Raw genomic sequence first — 18,654 nt, 5'->3', positions numbered from 1 at the left:
AAACACTGTTGCCTTCTCTTTTTTGAAAATCGAGATATTTGTCCTTCTCTAGCCTTGTGATATCTTTTCCATGTTCCATGATTTTTCACATATAACTGACAGTAGGTCATCAATCATATCTGACAGTTCTTTTAAGATCTGAGTATATAATTCATCTGGACCAGGTGATGTGAATTCATCAAGGACAGCTAGGTGCTCTCTTACTGCCTCCCTCCTTATCTTTAGTATAAATTCCCTGCTAGACATTTTGAACTGAGATAGTATGAAAAGGATTCCCTGCTTTTTCATGTATGGCTGGGGAAGGATGCAGGGGAGGATTGGCTCAAATGACCTCTAAAGTCTCTTCCATCTTTAAGATTTATGGTCCTAGCTCTAAACTTCTGATTCCGTGGCTTAGTGATTTATTTGTGGAACACTGCAGAGAGTTTCTTCATTTATTTAACAGACTATTGACCATACTGCTCCTTCAAGCTCTCTTTGTAAACACACTGTAGCAAGACAGGCAAGGCTATAGTTTAGCCCCTGCCTCTTGGCCCCTCACCTACTCTCTGTGCCCCAGCTAAATACACCACCACTTGCATGCCTTGGTTAAGTTATTGGTGGAGACATAAATCATAACATACAGTTTATAGCCATAATACATTTCCAGCACAAAGACTGTAATGATATGATATGATATGATATGATATGGTATGGTATGGTATGGTATGGTATGGTATGGTATGGTATGGTATGGTATGGTATGGTATGGTATGGTATGGTATGGTATGGTATAGTATGATATGATGTGATATGATGTAGTATAATATATAATAAATGTAATGTAATAGTAGTAGTAGTAGTAATTGTTATTGTTTCTATAGTACTTTGAGGTTAAAAAAAAAGGAAGTGCACTTCCCTCACAACAACACTGTAAATTAGATACTATAAATATTGTTAACCCTATTTTATAGATGAGAAAACTGAGATTGAAGTTACTTCTCACAGTCACATAAGAGGTAGGTCTAAAGCCAGAATTAGAACCAAGGACTCTGGACTTCAGGTCTGATGCTATTTTCACTATTCCATGGTGCCTCATTCCCCTGATGTTTCTCCAAGGTGGCTTTCAGAAAGCCTGGAAAGCCTATGACATTTTCATTTTGGAGGTGCTTAATTCCTAGGAGCTAGGGGTGAAACATATCGACTGAACTTAAAAAGATAATCAATCTCCGAGGGTTGAATTGATCTCATGCTGGCACTGCTGTTTGTAGAGGGAACTGATTATAATATATTTTTCATCTCCAACTGAAGATTACTGTAGGAGACTCTTTTGCATAATTATAAAGATGCAGAAAATTCAACCTTGGAATAGAAAGGAAGTAGAGACAAGGCAAGATGACCCACGTCCCGGTCCTAAAGGGAGACGTATGCTATTGAACAGAACTTTTGTCCCAAATATTAGTGTGATGCTTGGAAGCACTTTGTCAAGAAGGGCATTTATTTCCTCTTTTCAAAAGTCTACCCATAAATTCCACTGATTTTTTTTAATCCATCGAAAGGCAGCATGGTATAGTAGAGAGACAGCCAGCCTTGGAGTCAGAAAGACTTGAGTTTGTATCCTGATTCTGACTGATACATGCTATATAACCCTAAACAAATAACTTTTCTCACTTCCCCAGGCAACTCCCTAGGACTGTGAGATAGATAGATAGATACATAGAGACATAGATACATAGATAGATACATACACAGACAGACAGATGGATATACATAGATGATGGATGGATGATACATACATAGATGATAGATCCATAGATTATAGATACATTGGTACATAGATACATATATAGACAGATGACAGACAGATAACAGGTCATATATATATATATATGTCTATATAGAGATAGATATATATCATATATATGTATTATATTATATTTTTATATAAAAGGCTGCATGTCATAGTGGATAAAGAGCTGTCTCCATAGCCAGGAAGATTTTAGTTCAAATATCTGCCTCTTCCAAATGTTATTTGTGTGACCCTGGGCAAGTTATTAAACTTCTCAGCACTCCAGGCAATTTTGTAGGACTATAAATTGAAGAGAAGGTATCTACCTAAATGGGTAGAGGAGGTTTCCTCATCTGGAATTTCATTGTGTTGATGAAGTCCTTGGTTCAGTCCCTTTTCCTATTTTTATTTATACACACATACTATATACCCAAATTTATGCATATATGTGAGTAATTATTAAAGTCTCCACTAGACTGTAAGCTCTTTGAGGGCAGGTACTGTCTTTTGTCATTATGTCCACAGTACTTAGCACAGTACCTGGCCCAGAGTAGAAATTTAATAAATGCTTGTGGATTGAGTGACTGACTGACTTATACAAAAATCCTCCTCTGGTGTGGAGTTTTTTAAATTCTAGCCAAAAGATGGGGTCATAAAAACCTCAAATAACAAATAATTCTACACAGCTATCTTGTTTGGTAGTGACCCCTGGTTCTTCAAGGCAGTTGTGGCAGAGGGTCAACACTTCCAGGTTCTTCTATCATGCACTTCTGTTGTGCTAGGAAGGTTTTCAGTATGGTTTTGGATATGGGATAAATGTCTTGAGTCTGAGAACCATTCTAGCTAAACTTGGAGAAATTCATCACCAGCTTGGCCATAGTGTGATAACTTTTCATAGCCATAGGAACTCTGAAAGACCATTTGCTAAAACACCAACCACAACATCATTTGTGCCGGGGGAGGGCACATGCAGAGTGAAATAATAGTTCTTTTAAGTGTTGAATGCAGACAATAAGGATGGTGAAAAAGATGAGGAAGAAGATGTGGGTAAAGATGACAATAGCCATCATGATGAAAAACTCAAAGCAACAACTTCCTCCTCCTCATTCTCCACCTTTTTGAATTTTTTTCAACTCCTTTCTTTCCATCTTGAAGCTGAAGCCCACCATGTGTGTTGTCTTCCCCATCAGAAGAAGAGCAGGGACTCTTTTGCCTTTTTATTGGTATCCCCAAAGCTTAGCACATAATCAGGGCTTAATAAATGCTCCATTCATTCATCAGTTTACATTTAAATGCTTTAGCATTTACAAAGTATTTTACATTGATTTTACATAGATTATATAAGTTCATCTCAACTACAACCCTGTGGAGAAAGTTAATATAAGTATTATTGTTTCTGTTTTACAAATGAAGAAACTGAGGCTCAGGAAAGTAAAATGACTTGCCCAAGATAAAGTGGTATAGCTGGGACTTGAACCTAGGTCTTCTAATTCTACTTGACTACTTTCCATTATATTGTGTGGTCTATTTTCTTCCATGTGTTTGTTCTGCCTTGTTGTTGTGTTTGACTCTTCATGGTGCCATTTGAGGTTTTCTTGGCAAAGATGCTGGGGAAGTGTGCCATTTCCTTTCCCAGTTCATTTTACAGATAATGAAATGGAGGCAAACAGAGTTGAGTGACTTGCTCAAGGTCTCACAACTAGTAAGTGTCTGAGGCCAGATTTAAACTCACAAAAATGAGTCTTCCTGATTCCAGGTCTGGCACTCTATCACTGCATCACCATACTTCACCCACATTAAATTATTCATAGTTTGAGGTAAGTATCTATGTCATAGAAACATAGATTTAGAGTTGAAAATTACGATAGAGATCATGTAATCCAACTCCCTCATTTTACAGATGATGAACTAGGACACAGAAAAGTTCAGTGACTTACCCAGGGTTGCACAAGTGGTAGAAGCTGAGGCAAGATTTAAATTCTTCTTCCTGATTCCATGTCCAATGCTATACCCAATACTGGGTGCTTAGTAAAAATAAGTTCCAAAAGCACCCAGAAAAAATTGTTTAATTATAGAATTTTGTGCAGTCATAGAGGCTTTTCCCAAATTAGGCTGGTTGTTAAGAATCAAATTAAACAAGCATACTCTATTAGCCAATAAAGATCAAAAAAGAGAGCCCCTTTCTGAAATTCCCTCTGAGACAGAGTCATCTAACATTACAATGTTATAAGGACCCTTTATCCTGGCTCACATACTTCCAAATAATGAGCAAATTAAAAAGTCATCCATCAAAAATAGGTATGTTTTTTTTTTTGTCCTGTGCTTAATACTGTGATTTAAATACTTGTACTCAAAGATCATTCTTAATTTAACAGAGCAAGTATGCCAGATATCACTCAGCAAATGCCATTGCTGCAGACAGCACTTTGGGACCTTTTTTGTCATTTTGAAGATAAGAGAATTATTGAAAAATGGCCTTTGTGATCCTCTTTTTTTTTATTCTGCACTGAAATGAATAGAAAACTAATAGGGCTTTTATTGCAAAGATACCTTCCCTTCCCCTAGTCTTTTAAAATAACCCCCAGACATATGTCCATGATAATCTAATTTAGCATGTCACCAAATCTATAAAATAAGGCAGGGCCACATCTGTCCTGGCTGATGCTAACATAGATTTTCCATTTAGAATTAGCACTGTGATAATAAGGGAATTGGTCTTGCCTTTGTGGATTGATTCATGCAAGAGGTAAAGGGAGGGGAAATGGAATAAGCATTAATATAATGCCTACTGTGTCCCAGGCACTGTGCTAAGACCTTTTTTCAACTGTTATCTCATGTGGTCCACACAACCCTGCAGGATAGGTGCTATTATTAACCCCATTTTGCAGTAGAGGAACTGAAGCAAACAGAAGCTAAATGCCTCTTCTAGAGTCACACAGTCAGAAAGTATCTGAGGCTCAATTTAAACTCGGGTCTTCCTGACTCCAGGCCCAAAATTCTATTCACTCTATCCATTGTGCCACCAGTCACAAAGGGTGAAAAGAGCCTCGGGAACACACTCTTGAAAAGTTATTCTAGTAGTAAAATCTAGGACCAGTTTCATTCAGCTTTTCCCTCACCCTTATCCCCTTCCCAGTCCAACCAACCCAGGAATTCCATCCAATGCCTTCCTTTTACCCACAAATTCAGACAATGAGTACTCTACCCAAACACCTCCAGCCTTTCAGGATGGAGAGGATATCCACCTTAGGCCTGACCAGTAGCAAAGTGAACCCAAAAAGGCATGGAGACTCAGGTGCAACTCAAGCAAGCAGACTCATGACAACTTGGATTCCCAGACTACTATGGGCGAGGAATGTCTCTTTAGTTTTGCAACATTCATCACAACATGCCTACAAATTACACAGTAGCCATCCTGTAATGATTTGCCATGGCATGTCAGAGCTAAGCAGCTGTGCATTGATATATGCCCAGCACCATGTTTCTCCTCACCACTGGCTTTTTTAATTCTAGGAGTTGATTGGTTGCATGGGAAAGAAGTGAAGAAGAAAAATGAGTCCATAGGTATTAAGTGGGCTTTCTCTCTCTTTACCAGACATGGCATTCCCCTCCCTGCCTGTGACTGTGTGGCAAATGTGGCTTTGGCTGCCCCTGTGGGACACTGTTTATCCCTCTCCTGATTCTGCTTCCATTTTCTGAGTTAGAATTTCTCTTCAACATGCTCTAGTGGTCTCCTTTCAGTTGACTTAATAAATAACTAGACATCATGAGAACACTGATGTTGTTTCCTTTTTCAATCCTTCACCCTATAGGGAACTAGACAAAAAACTGATCCCCAGGATCCACCAGCATTGTGGTTGAAACAAAAATTTTAAAAGAGTGTTATGTTATTGGAATAGGCTGTCAACATCGCTCAGAGAGCAGGGAGCACTTCATGATAGGAGTCAATTGCTGTGAATTTGGGACTTGCTCCAGTACATGTTTTCACTTTAAAGGCTGGACTTTTCATTCCCTTTGGTAGTCCCAGAAGTTGTACTATACCATCTAATTGTGTGAAGTGATCACAGTATTTTCACTAGAGCTTGCCCACTAGAGGCTCCCTGGACTTCTTGCTTCACATATCTCCTGCGCTTTCTACTTTCATGGTTAGAAAGACCAGTGTTCGAACTTGCATTTCTGCTGAAATCATGCCAATCCATAGAGGCCAGAATTTGGACCTTAAGGATCCACAAGTGTAAAGTACATTAAGATAATAATTTCCTAGCACTTACCTATCTTAGCATAAAACTGGTCTCATAGTGCCTCTTTGGGCTAATATCTAGGAATCCAATAACATGAGTGGAAAAGTGTAGAAGCAAATGCTTCTAAGATCCATTAATCTATCATCTATAAAAAGAAAGGATTAAATGAGATTAACTCCTATGCTTCTTTCCATTTCCACAATTACTATGTCCCTGACACATAGTAAACAGTTGATAAATGCTCTATTAACCTGTCTCTTAGTAATTAAGAAATATTATTTTTCTATTATGTTAATAATCAATTATTAAGGGGGCAGCTAGGTGGCACAGTGGATAAAGCACTGGCCCTGGATTCAGGAAGACCTGAGTTCAAATCCAGCCTCAGACACTTGACACTTACTAGCTGTGTGACCCTGGGCAAGTGACTTAACCCTCATTGCCCTGCAAAACAAACAAACAAACAAACAAACTCAAATAATCAATTATTAAATTGGGATCCAGACTTTTTCTCCTCTATTTATCTATTGAGGCCCAGCTCCCGTGGAAGGTCAGCCTCTGGAGGACATGGCTGATTGAGATAACCCTAACTCTCAAGGTATATGCTCTTCAGTCTTTGGCAGGACCCCACCCAACTAGGAGATCTTATTTCTTTTTAGACTGTAAATAAAATCCAGTGAGAACTAGTTCTTACCCTGAGGAAGTAAGTCCTTGTTCTTGTACCCCTCCATTAGAGTTTAGAGTGACCCAGCTCATGAAGGGGGAAAAAAAAACAACCAAACTAGTTTGGATGGAGATGGATTCCACTGTCCAGATTGCTGGAGGCATCTAAGTCTCATGATCAAGCCACAATATCAGTAGAAGGATTTAAAGACTTCTAACTCACATGTCATTAAATGTCCACCAATCAGGGCTGATTTTCAGTTGTCAAGGGGATTTCCCTTTCTAGGATTGTTTAAAGTTTTCAGGGTCTCCATGTATTTTGTCTTTGGTTGCCTTCAGAAACCACTGACCATCCATTTATTGCTTATTAGCTATCCTAATTAATAAATTGATCATTATATGCCCAGAAGCTCTGTCTCTTGGGTATTTCATTCATCACTTAATGAAAGGCAGCATGATGTTTTAGGAAGACCATTTGATTAGGAATCAGATGACCTCAGTTCAAACGCCTGCTTCATTACCTTGGGTCACTAGGTCTTAGTTTCCCTATCAGCCAAATGGGATAATTAGACTAGATGACCTCTTAGATCTCTTCTAGCTCTAAAGGTATGATTCTGTTTTCATAAACAGAGCAGCTTAGAACTGGAAGGGATCATTTGGTCTCAGCCCATCATTTTTCATGTAAAGAAGCTGAGTTTCAGAAAAAATGAAAAGATAAAGACATTTGCCCAAGGGCACACAGCTAGTTACTGGAAAATCTGGGACTGAAAGACAAACCTCCTCTTCCAATACATTTTTCACAATAAAATATCTCTGAATTAACCTGCATTTCTTGAGCACTCATGAAATATACTGTATCTGACCTTACTACCCATGCTTAAAAACAATGCTTTGGGGTCTCTAGAAGATTCTATAATAAAGCACCATCATTGAAAGAGTAATTTCATAACACAGAACTCTAAGTTTACTCCCAAAGAATAATTTACACACTAAGAGAATTGGGTTGATTTTGTGTATGAGCATGAAAGGGTTAGTATGGAATATAAACATGTGACATGTCCTTTTGTAGTTATGTCATTTTTGCATTTCACCTAACTAATGTCACTGCTGATTTTTTTTAGAAGGTAATCTATCCATGATTATTAGTGTATTTATTAAGAGTGCCTGGGGGCAGCTAGGTGGCACAGTGGAAAGCACCAGCCCTGGATTCAGGAGTACCTTAGTTCAAATCCGACCTCAGATACTTGACACTTACTAGCTGTGTGACCCTGGGCAAATCACTTAACCCCCATTGCCCTGCATTAAAAAAAAAAAAAAAGAGTGCCTGGAAAGTGGTGGTGAAACAAATCAGATTCCTGTAGTAATTCATTCAACAGTATTCCAGAACTGCATTGGCTCCAGGGCATCATTAATTTAGGTATTGCTTCCAATGAGACAATATTCAGCCCACTCCTTTTCCTTAGAATGCAACAAGCTTGCCATTACATAGGGCCCATCCAGTCTGCTGGGAGCCTTCCTTTAGTTTTCTTTCAATTATCACTTTATTAAATCAAATGTATACTGCATGCAGAAGACTGGATGAGGCCTGGGGGACAAGAGAACATGAGAAAGAGAAAAAAAATTTAAATAAAACCCAGTCCTTGTCCTCAATGGAGTGTGTTGTTTTTCATTAGTTTCTGTCATGTCTATCTCTTCATGACCCCATTTGAGATTTTCTTGGTAAGGATACTGGAATGGTTTTCCATTTCTTTCTCCAACTCATTTTACAGATGAGGAAACTGAAGCAGAGTTAAGTGACTTTCCCAGGGTCACACAGCTAGTATGCGTCTGAGGCCAGATTTGAACTTAGGAAGATGAGTCTTCCTTACTCTAGTCCCAGAGCTCCATCCACTGCACCACCTAGCTGCCCCTCATGGAGTATTTAGTCTGGTAAATTGAGAAGAGACAAACACAGAAAATCATTATACAAAATACCTGTTCAGTAGATTAGAAGCTGTGAAGCAAGTTGTGGGAGATGAAAAAGAGATCTCTCATTGATCTATGACTGATATCTCTGAGTCTCATTTTAGAAAAAAGCAAAACTACTGTTAGCTAAGGTGTGGTACTTGCACTAAGAATAGGATATTCTTACACACATTTTTTTATCCTCAGCAATGACATTTTTGTGGCATATGAAGTATTGACTGATTAAGCTTGTTTAAATAATTATTGTTCTTAAGGAAAAAACATCTCATAATGGTTTCCCCTTTAAGGTTATTTTCCATTTTCTCTGCATGTACCTTGTGTATACTGATAAATTTGTGTGTTGTCTTTCCAATTAGAATGTAAGCTCCCTGAGGGCAGGGACTGTTTTTGCTTTTTCTTGGTATCTCTAAAGCTTAGAGCTGTGCTTGACATATAGTAAGTACTTATTGTTAATTGATTGACAATACCTAGTGTATCACACTAATTATTCATTATAACTGATACAGCCCATCAAGTTATAAACACTCATTGACTGCCCACTGTGAGCAAAGCACTACCTTAGGTACTGTGGAAGATACAAAAAAGAGGTTATGGTTGCTGCCCTCAAGAGGCTTACAACCTAGCACATCATCCTGACAGAACTCAGATGGATGGTCAGAAAATACACACAAAGAAAAAAAAGAAAAGAAAAAGAAAAATTTTTTGAAAAGAAAAAGAAAATACACACAAAGAAACTATTCCTGTTCAACGATATAATAAGCTACTTTGCTAATAACATAGTACTTTATATAGCATTTTAATGTTTGCAAAGTACTTTACATGCAATGTCATGTTGATTCTCACAGTAACCATTGTCAAGGATGTATAACAAGCCTCATTTATTTTGCCCATTTGACAGATGAGGAAAGAGAGGGATAGTGTGTGGGTCACTTGCTTATATTTCAGAGATGAGATTTGAAGCCAGGTCTGGCCTGACTCAATTCCAGCACCCTATCTTCCTCATCACTCTGCCTCTCTAGTAATCTCCCATTCTATAACAAAGCTTAGATGACTGTCTGTCTACCAGAGTCAGTGTAAAGGATTGTTTTATTTTGTTTTGTTTTGAATGGGAGAGTGAAGGAAGTGTCCTACAAGCTACTTGTTTATGTCTTTAGCTCACAAATAGTGGAATGTTACCTTGTAATAGTATGTGACCTATAGCATTGCTTTTACTATGCTATAATAAGCACTTCTAGTATTTCTGCAAAATTCATTTTCTTTAAAGGTCTTTGGTTCTAATGGGACATAGCTTCATTCTTCCCACTTTGCCAATCATGTCTCTTCATTGAAGCTTTAAAAGACATGTGATTTCATCAATGAAGTGGAAACTTCCTCTACTCACTCAGATTTCAAACTTCTGATCATGAGCTTTCCCCCAGTGGTTCAGCAAATGGTAGAGAAACAGCAATACATCATCAGGCTTATATCCAATTGTTTTTTTGTTTTGCAGCAACTTTTAAAACCTTTGTGTCTCTAGTATAGTTTGCAATGCCTCAGAGTCACTATCAGTCCACAATACAGCATTGGAATTCTGGGGTTTTTTAATCCCATGATTTTCTGAATTTATTATTTTACATTTTTATAAACAATGCCATGTTTCACCTTTTCATGGCATTTACTGTAATCAAATTTTATACAAAAATTAAAAGAATTATCCAAGAAAATGTTGCATCAAGATAATTAGGCACCAGTGGACCTGGATTCAAATCCTTGCTTGTATGAACCTCAGTTCCTCTGTCTGTAAAAATGAAGCTTGGGTGGACAACATGCCCTCTAATATCCCTTCCTTTTTTACATTTTTGATCCCACTGTCCCTGGTGAAATGAGAAGGTTGAAGCTATATCTGATTAAATACACAGAAATAATTGGTGGTACTTGTTACAGCATCATTTTGTTAAGTCATTTTTCAGTTGTGTCTCACTCTTCGTGACCCTATTTGGAATTTTCTTGGCAAAGATACTGTAGTGGTTTGCCATTTTCTTCTCCAACTCACTTTGCAGATAAGCAAACTGAGGCAAACAGGGCTAAGTGACTTGCCCAGGGTCACACAACTAGTAGATATCTGAGGCTAGATTTGAACTCAGGTCCTCCTGAATCCAGTTCTGTCTCTCTATCCACTGCACCACCTAGCTGCCCTTATAGCATGGCAGAAAGAGTGTTTAGGGCTGGTGCTGAGAAGCATGGGTTGGAGCCTCAGCTCTGCTGCTCACTAGCTTTGTGACTTTGGGCAATTATCTTCCCCTTCTGCGGCTTCTGTTCCTCCATCAGCAAAATCAGGGAAGGGCCTTCTAGGGTCCCCTCCAGCTTTAAATCCATGACCCTATGATCTGTAAAATTAATCTAATCACGCTTACACTATCCACCTAACAGGATTGATGTGAGGAAAGTATTTTAGAAACCCTAAAGCACTCTGTAGCCCTTAAAATGTCCCAGATGAATATCAGGTATTATTTTAATATATGAAGTCCTCACCCTTTCTTACATAGTAAGAGCAGAAATGAGTAGAATGTGTAAAGACTCTTTAGTCAGATTTTTTTGTGGGTTTCACCCTCCTTTCTTTTTTCATACAGTCATTCTCAGCACAGTACTACGACTCGTCAGCCCTCAATGACTCTACAGCGAGCCATCTCCCTGGAGGGGTAAGCAAAGCATTCCAGAGATCCCATTCTGACAGAATGTCACATATTGAGCACAGATGGGCTACCCAGATGAGGAGCAGACAGACACATCTTATGAGGGCTTGATGCTCATGAGTAAATACTACTCAACCCTAAGGGTGGGATTTAGGCAAATTAAAAGTAGTAGTGGTGATTCTTCTTATTAATTTAGCTACTATTATCTGATAGATGCTTTGTGTTTGAAATAAATATTGCAATTTCTAATAAACTCATCACAATTGGACTAGGGAGTTAACTATTCATGGCAGAACCCAAAAGGAAAATGGGCTTCTTTAAGAGATAGTAAGCTACCCATCACTATTCATTGTTGGCGGAATTGTGAACTGACCCAACCATTTTGGAAAGCAATCTGGAATTATGTCCAAAGAGGCTGAATGACTTCTTGTCAGACATTGACAGAAGACTTTGTTTTCAGATGTGGGTTGGGCTAGATGACCTTAGAAGTCACCTTTCAACTTCTGAGATTGTCCTATTTTGTAATTCTGTGATTCTAGGTTTAACTAGGATCAATTAAGCAAATATTTATTATATTCCTATTTTGCGCGAGTCACTGCACTAGAAACTGGGGACACAGAGACAAAAATGAAACTATCCCTGCCCTCAAGGATCTTATACTGTACTAGACACCCTTAAACTTAGGTTTTAAAAAGTTTGAAAACTGTGTCAATATAGTTGGTTTTCCTTTGTGATCCTATCTATTTTATTTAGTGCACTTAAGAACGTTATTTTGAGAAGAGGTCTATGAGCTTTACCAGTCTGTCAAAGGAGATCATGACCCAAAAATGTTTAGGAACCCCTGTACAAAGGAGCTACAATATCTATGAGAATAAATATTGTACAAGAAAAATCCAGGAGAGAGAGAGAGAGAGCACTTGACAATGGGGAAAATGTGGAAGGTTTCACAGAATATTTGGCAGCTGAGTTGAACCCTGAAGCAAGGTAAGGTTTCTGAGAGGCAGAAATAAAGAAGATGTACATTCTGGACATGGGATACAGATTGTGCAGAGGTAGGGAAATGGGAAATAGTGTGTGGAGTTAAGAAAACAATTGACAGTCCAATTTGGCTGGAATGTGAAAAGAGGAATAAAATTATTTTAGGATAAGAAATTAGGTTGAAGCCAGCCAAACTGAGGGATTTATACTTAATCTCAGAGTTGACAGGAGGCCACTGGAGATTTTTGAATAAGGAAATGGCATAATTAGTCCTTCAATTTAGGAGTGGTAGCATGGCATAGTGGATAGGCTACTGGACTAGGAGTCAAGAAGACCTAGTTCAAATCCTACCTCAGATACTTTCTAGTTGTGTGACTAAGCCTTTCACAATCTCTAAGCCTCAATTTCTTCATCTGTAAAATGAGAAAGTTAGACTCAGTGGCTTCTAAGTTACTTGCCTGATATCCATTTATGATATAATATTTAATATAATATTAATTTGAGATTATTTTGGCAGTTATATAAAGAATGGAATGGCAAGCCAAAGCAAGCTGACCAAATGAGGGGCTATTGCAAGAGTTTATATGAGAGATCTCAAGGGCAATGGCTAAAGTGTAGTTAGGAAGACCTGAGTTTTCCTAAGTAAGCTTGAGACATCTGTTATGTGTATGATCTGGAAAAACTACTTAACCTCTGTCTTCCTCAGTTTCCTCAACTACAAAATAGTGGTGGTAATAATAGTTCCTAGCCCATAGACTTGCTATGAGGTTAAATAAGATGATATTAGTGAATAGCCTTGTAAACTTGAAAGTGATATATAAATTACTAGCTCTTGTCATTTTAAGAAGGAAGATGCAACAGATTTTATGGTACAAGAATTAACAAAACCTGACAACTGATTGTATAGAGATAATGAGGGCAAGAAATACTCAAGGTTGACTCCAAGGTTGTAAATCTGGATGTCTAAAAGGATGGCTGTGTCCTCTATGGAAATAAAAAAGTGTAAGGAAATGTAGGTTTAGGAGGAACCTAACTGGTTACTTTTTGGATATTTTACATTTTGTATATCAATGAGATATCAAGGAAAAAATATCCAATAGTAAATTATTATTGCTTGGGGCAGCTAGGTGGCACAGTGGATAAAGCACTGGTCCTGGATTCAGGAGGACCTGAGTTCAAATCCGGCCTCAGACACTTGACACTTACTAGCTGTGTGACCCTGGGCAAGTCACTTAACCCTCATTGTCCTGCAAAAAAAATATTATTGCTTGTATGTATGTATGTATGTATTTATATTAAAAGTTATGGGTGCTGCTGATTTAGAAAGATACTTGTATCCTTAAAAAGTTAGGAGACTTCCAAGAAATCAAGTGTAGAGAGTGAAGAAAGGGGATTCTAGGACAGAGTCCTAAAAATCAATAATTATCCAATAAGGGGTGAAGGGTAGGGGAGCCTTAATGGCAAGAGGAATACAAGAAGTGAACAGTTTCACAGAAGTCAATGGAGGAGTCCAGAAGGAGGTTTGGAACAGTGTCAAAGGTAGCAGAAAGGTCAAGGAGAATGAGGACTGACCAAAAACAAACAAACAAACAAAAACATTAGATTTATCAGTTAAGTGAGCATTCATAATCTTGAAGAGAACAGTTTTTCTGCATGGTGAGTTTGTAAAGTAGAAGGGGTTGGGAAATGAGTAGGTAATGAGGAAGTAGAAGTAATAAATGTAGATAAGTATTTCTGGGAGCTTGCCATTGAAAGGGAGAAAAGATATAAGGTGGTATTTGTGGTAGTGGCAAGGTCAAGTGAAGATTTGGTTTTTTAAGGTTAGGGTAAATCTGACCATTTTGAAGGCAAGGTAAGATTGAAAATGAGAGAGAGTGGAGTGGGAAGGGGTAGGGTGGGATAGGATGGGGTGGGTGGGGTGGGGTAGAATGGGAGCAAGTATACAAGGTAGAGAATAGATAAAGTAGCTGTTGGAAGTGATCCAGGATGGAGGATTGGCATGTCATGGAGAGTGGTAGAACAAGGAGGCAAGGGAAACAAGAGTGGAAGACATTGTATTTATCATGTAGTCAAGGTGTTGAGAAAATAAAGGAAAACCTCCTAGACTGGGACAAGAGAGAAGAAAGGATGGACCACAAAGTGAGGATAAAGAATAGGTTTTGAGGGAGTAAGACATAGAAAGAGATAAAAAGGAAGGAAATTATGATGATTTGATCATTTCAAAGTTCAATATCATGGAGGTTAAACAGTTATAGATAATTGTCAAGGGTATGCCATTCCTAGAAGTGGCCTGAGATAGGACAAAGCTATAGATAAGGGAATCTGGTGAACTGAGGGTTCATAACTCTAAATGGATTGATGGAGGGAAGGAAGAAGGGAGGGAGGGAGAGAGAGAGAGAGAGAGAGAGAGAGAGAGAGAGAGAGAGAGAGAGAGAGAGAGAGGTATTATTGTTATTATTCACCATGGACTTTGTCCATGAAGTTTTCTTGGCAAAGATACTGAGTCATTTGCCACTTCCTTTTCCAGTATGATGAGGAACTAAAGCAAATAGGGGTCATACAGCTTACTAGCTGTATGTCTGAGGCCAGATCTGAATTCAGATATGCCTGACTCCTGCTCTCTCTACTGCACCACCTAGCTGCCCATATATAGATGTAACCAAGTATAAGGGAAAGAGGTTGATTTTGAAGAGAGTCTAAGCCAGTTACTCATCTCCTTAAGAAAGGAAAGGGGGAGTGGGTGGGGTGAGGAAAGGAGTAACCTGGAGGTCAGTAGATAACAGCAACAAGGATCTAAGACTAAGAGAATGAACTTCAGAGGAAGAGAGGCTATTGACTGGCAGAGGAAGGGTATGGGAAATGGCAGTGAGAATGCAGGAACAGAAGAAATCCTATTCTTGGCCCACTGTGTCAGGGAACATGTGAAAAAGGGTAACCAGACTTGATGAGGATAAGGCAGGAATGGAGTTTCCAGACTAAATGACTGCTAAATTTCCTCCCAACTCAAAGATATGTAATGTCCTGTTGAATTACCATTAAATCTGGAGTTGTTTGTTTTTTTTTTAATGAAGTAGGGCAAAAGTGAAGAGCTAGAAATTTATAATTTCAGGGTTATGTGAACAGATATAAAGGAAAAAGGAAAGCTAAACAAAAAAGGAAGGAAGGAAGGAAGCTAGGAAGAAAAGGGAGAACAAAAGTTGGGGAAAAGACAAGAGAGAAAGAAAGGGAGGAAAATAAGTTGTTACTACTAGAGTTTTAAATTCTTTCATACAGAAAAAAATGATTTTTTTTCTTTCTTTAAGGTATCTTAAATTAGAAAAAGAAAGAACAAAGTTGTTAGACTGATGGGATTATACATAGAGCTCTCTGAGATTGATGGAAAACAGCATCATAGAAGGAGCTTAATCAGTCTTCTGTTTTGCTATGTTTTTCTGATTTCTCTTATCAGATATTTGAAAAACATTCACAATTGTAAAAACTCTTCTGGGATTAATACACACAAACACACATACATATACACACACACACACATCTTCTAATGCTTTATTCATCCAGCCCAAGGGTTCCTTTTGAATAAGATTTTAGTAAAGTATAAGACTGATACTCATTCTTTACTGGGGGGTAGAAGGATCACTTAATTAAAAAGGAAAATAAAAGGCCATTTGTTTTCAAGTTAACAAAGCTTAAGAAAATATTTAATGACTGATTATACCAAGTTGGAGTCAGGAATTAATCTCTGTGCTGTCCTTTGGAGTGGCATATCCCAATTTAACAAGTGCAATCCCCATTGGTGGAGTGAGTCTAAGTCATCATTTGAGTTCATTCCACTTAATAGGAATTAATATTTACATTAAAATAGGGGTATAAATCCTACTGAGATCTCATTCAAGTGCCAGTTAGATCTACCACTGAACAATGGAGTTCTTTTTCTGTGTTTTGGCTCTCTTGGTCCTACTGATATAGGATTTGGAAAAAGAATCAGAATTGTCAATGGAGAAAAAAAAGTGTATGTAGATATGCATGTTTGTCTATGTGTATCTATACATCTACACATGTACTTAATCTCTTAAATGTATTTATATGTATTTAATAATATATATGTGTATTTATGTATTTAATCACTTAAAACTTCATTGACTTTAGGGATATCATATATACATGCATATGTGTATGTGTGTGTGTGTGTGTAATACATGCTAAAGGTCAAAATTAAATTTTTCATAGTAGCCTCTATTTGTTTTCAGTGTAGATCCTTCTCATCTAAAAAAAGTTATAATGAAAGCAAAGAGGATTGAGGGAAGAGTAAAGAAAAATTACGGACAAATTATAATTCTGTACAGTTCAGAAACATTATTGGTATTGGACTTATTTAGAGATACAGGATGACTTAAGAGCTATTTCCCAAGATATCATCATATGTGTTATTCCTTATCTAAAATATGCAGGGCATAATTCTAGGTGCCAAGGGAGCACAATCATCATTAACAAACATTTAATAACACGCCTACTAAGTACCAGGCACTTTGCTAAGCACTGAGGATATGAAAAAGAAAAAAAAGGAGGGGAAAAAGCAACTACAGTCCCTTCCCTCAAAGAGCTCATATTCTAGTGGGGGATACTAGTAGGTGCCCTTTTCATTCCTTCTTCTTCCAGTGGCATATTATCTTGTTAGAATGTCTCAAGACTATTCCTCATCTCCCTTTGAGGGCTAGAATTCCAAGTAATTGAATTTAAATTGCAACAAAGTCCAGTTGGAAATAAGCAAGAACTTTCCAATTGTAAACAAAATTTAAAATTTTGGCTGTAGAATATCCAGTCTTGAAAACCACTAAAAATAGGACACATAGGGGGCAGCTAGTTGGTGTAGTGGATAAAGCACTGGCTCTGAATTCAGGAGGACCTGAGTTCAAATGCCAACCTCAGACACTTGACACTTACTACCTGGGCAAGTCACTTAACCTTCATTGCCCCGGGAAAAAAAAGATACATAGACACTTACCTTACAGGCTGCATGATTTCATGAAAAAGACTAGGAATCAAGGGAAAACTAGGTTCATGTTCCACTTCTGGCACTTATAGTTATGTGATAAAGGACAAGTCATTTAACCTCTCTAAGTCTCATTTTCCTTATCTGCAAAATGGGCATGATAATCTTACAAGGTTCATGGAGTTGTTGTGAGGATCAAATGAATTGTGTGTAAAGCACTTTGCCAACTATAAAGAGATATTTTTAAAATCATAATTTGTTTGGGTTAGCTTAAGTGAGATTTGTGTATAAGATTACAAACTCACAAAATGATAAAACTGGAAGGGAGCCTAAAACATAAACATGAAGTGTTAGAACTCAAAGATACTTAGGAGAATAATTAGTCCAAAGGGACAGAGAAATATTGTTGAAGTAATTCTGAATTTGGAGTCAGGAAACCATTGGTTCATATGGCATTTTAGTATTAGACATGTTATATGTGTTACATGGACATCAATAATGGCTGTGTATTCGTTATGTGATCCTGGGCAAGTTATTTAACATCCTGATCTTTAGTTTTCTTACCTACAGAAAGGCAATGGGCACCATGGAAAGCTGGATGGCTCAGTTAATAGAGTGTTGGGACTGGAGTCATGAAGACTCATCTTCCTCAGTTCAAATCTGACCTCACACATTAGATGTGTGACCCTGGGCAAATCACTTAACCCTGTTTGCCCAAGTTTCCTCATCTGTAAAATGACCTGGAGAAGATAATGGCAAGCCACTCCAATATCTTTGTCACAAAAACCCCAAATAGGCTCAGGAAGAGTCAGACCCAACAGAAAAAGAAGAAGAAGAAGAAGATGATGATGATGATGATGATGATGATGATGATCACCAATTAAATAGCTAGCATTCAAATGGATTTTTCAGCCTTGAAAAGCACTTTATGAATATTATCTTATTTTATCTTCACAAGCCAGGGAATTAAGTGCTGTTTATTAACACTATTTTACAGATGAGAAACTACAGCTAGGCAAAGGTTAAATGACTTAACAGAGGTTGGATTTCAACTCAATTCTTCCTGACTCCAGGCTCACATTCTATCTAATGAACCACTTGGTTGCTCTTAACAATGCTTGTACTTTAGCAGAGTAAGAAAATGTGGTGCTACCATAACTATTACTTCAAACCCCTCATTTTATAAATAAGGAAACTGAGGCCTGGAATGGAGGGGAAGTTATTTTTTTCAAAGTCACCATGCCTATTAAATAGAAGATCCATGGCTGAAACCCAGGTCTCTTGACTCACAGACCAGTATTCTTCAATTCTGTTCTTACTACTTCTCTCTTCTTCTTCTTTGTATAAGGAAGTCTTCATGTTTGTGTTTACCCAGTTCAGATT

At 37.9% G+C, this 18,654-nt stretch overlaps 1 protein-coding gene across 11 annotated transcripts in view; it reads left to right on the top strand.

Annotated features, from left to right (window-relative positions):
• DLG2 (discs large MAGUK scaffold protein 2) overlaps nt 1–18,654 on the top strand; it is a 2,692,860-nt gene that overhangs the window by 2,100,697 nt on the left and 573,509 nt on the right. For all 11 annotated transcript variants that reach the window (XM_043992745.1, XM_043992737.1, XM_043992735.1 and 8 more), the window contains one exon: nt 11,244–11,312. In XM_043992745.1, the coding sequence (XP_043848680.1) occupies nt 11,244–11,312 (69 nt within the window). The remainder of the gene's footprint in view (nt 1–11,243; nt 11,313–18,654) is intronic.

Source organism: Dromiciops gliroides, chromosome 3 (assembly GCF_019393635.1).
Source record: "Dromiciops gliroides isolate mDroGli1 chromosome 3, mDroGli1.pri, whole genome shotgun sequence".
Taxonomy (NCBI): Eukaryota; Metazoa; Chordata; class Mammalia; order Microbiotheria; family Microbiotheriidae; genus Dromiciops; species Dromiciops gliroides.
The sequence above is the reverse complement of the archived record's forward strand: the minus strand, read 5'-3'. Positions and strand labels throughout refer to the sequence as shown.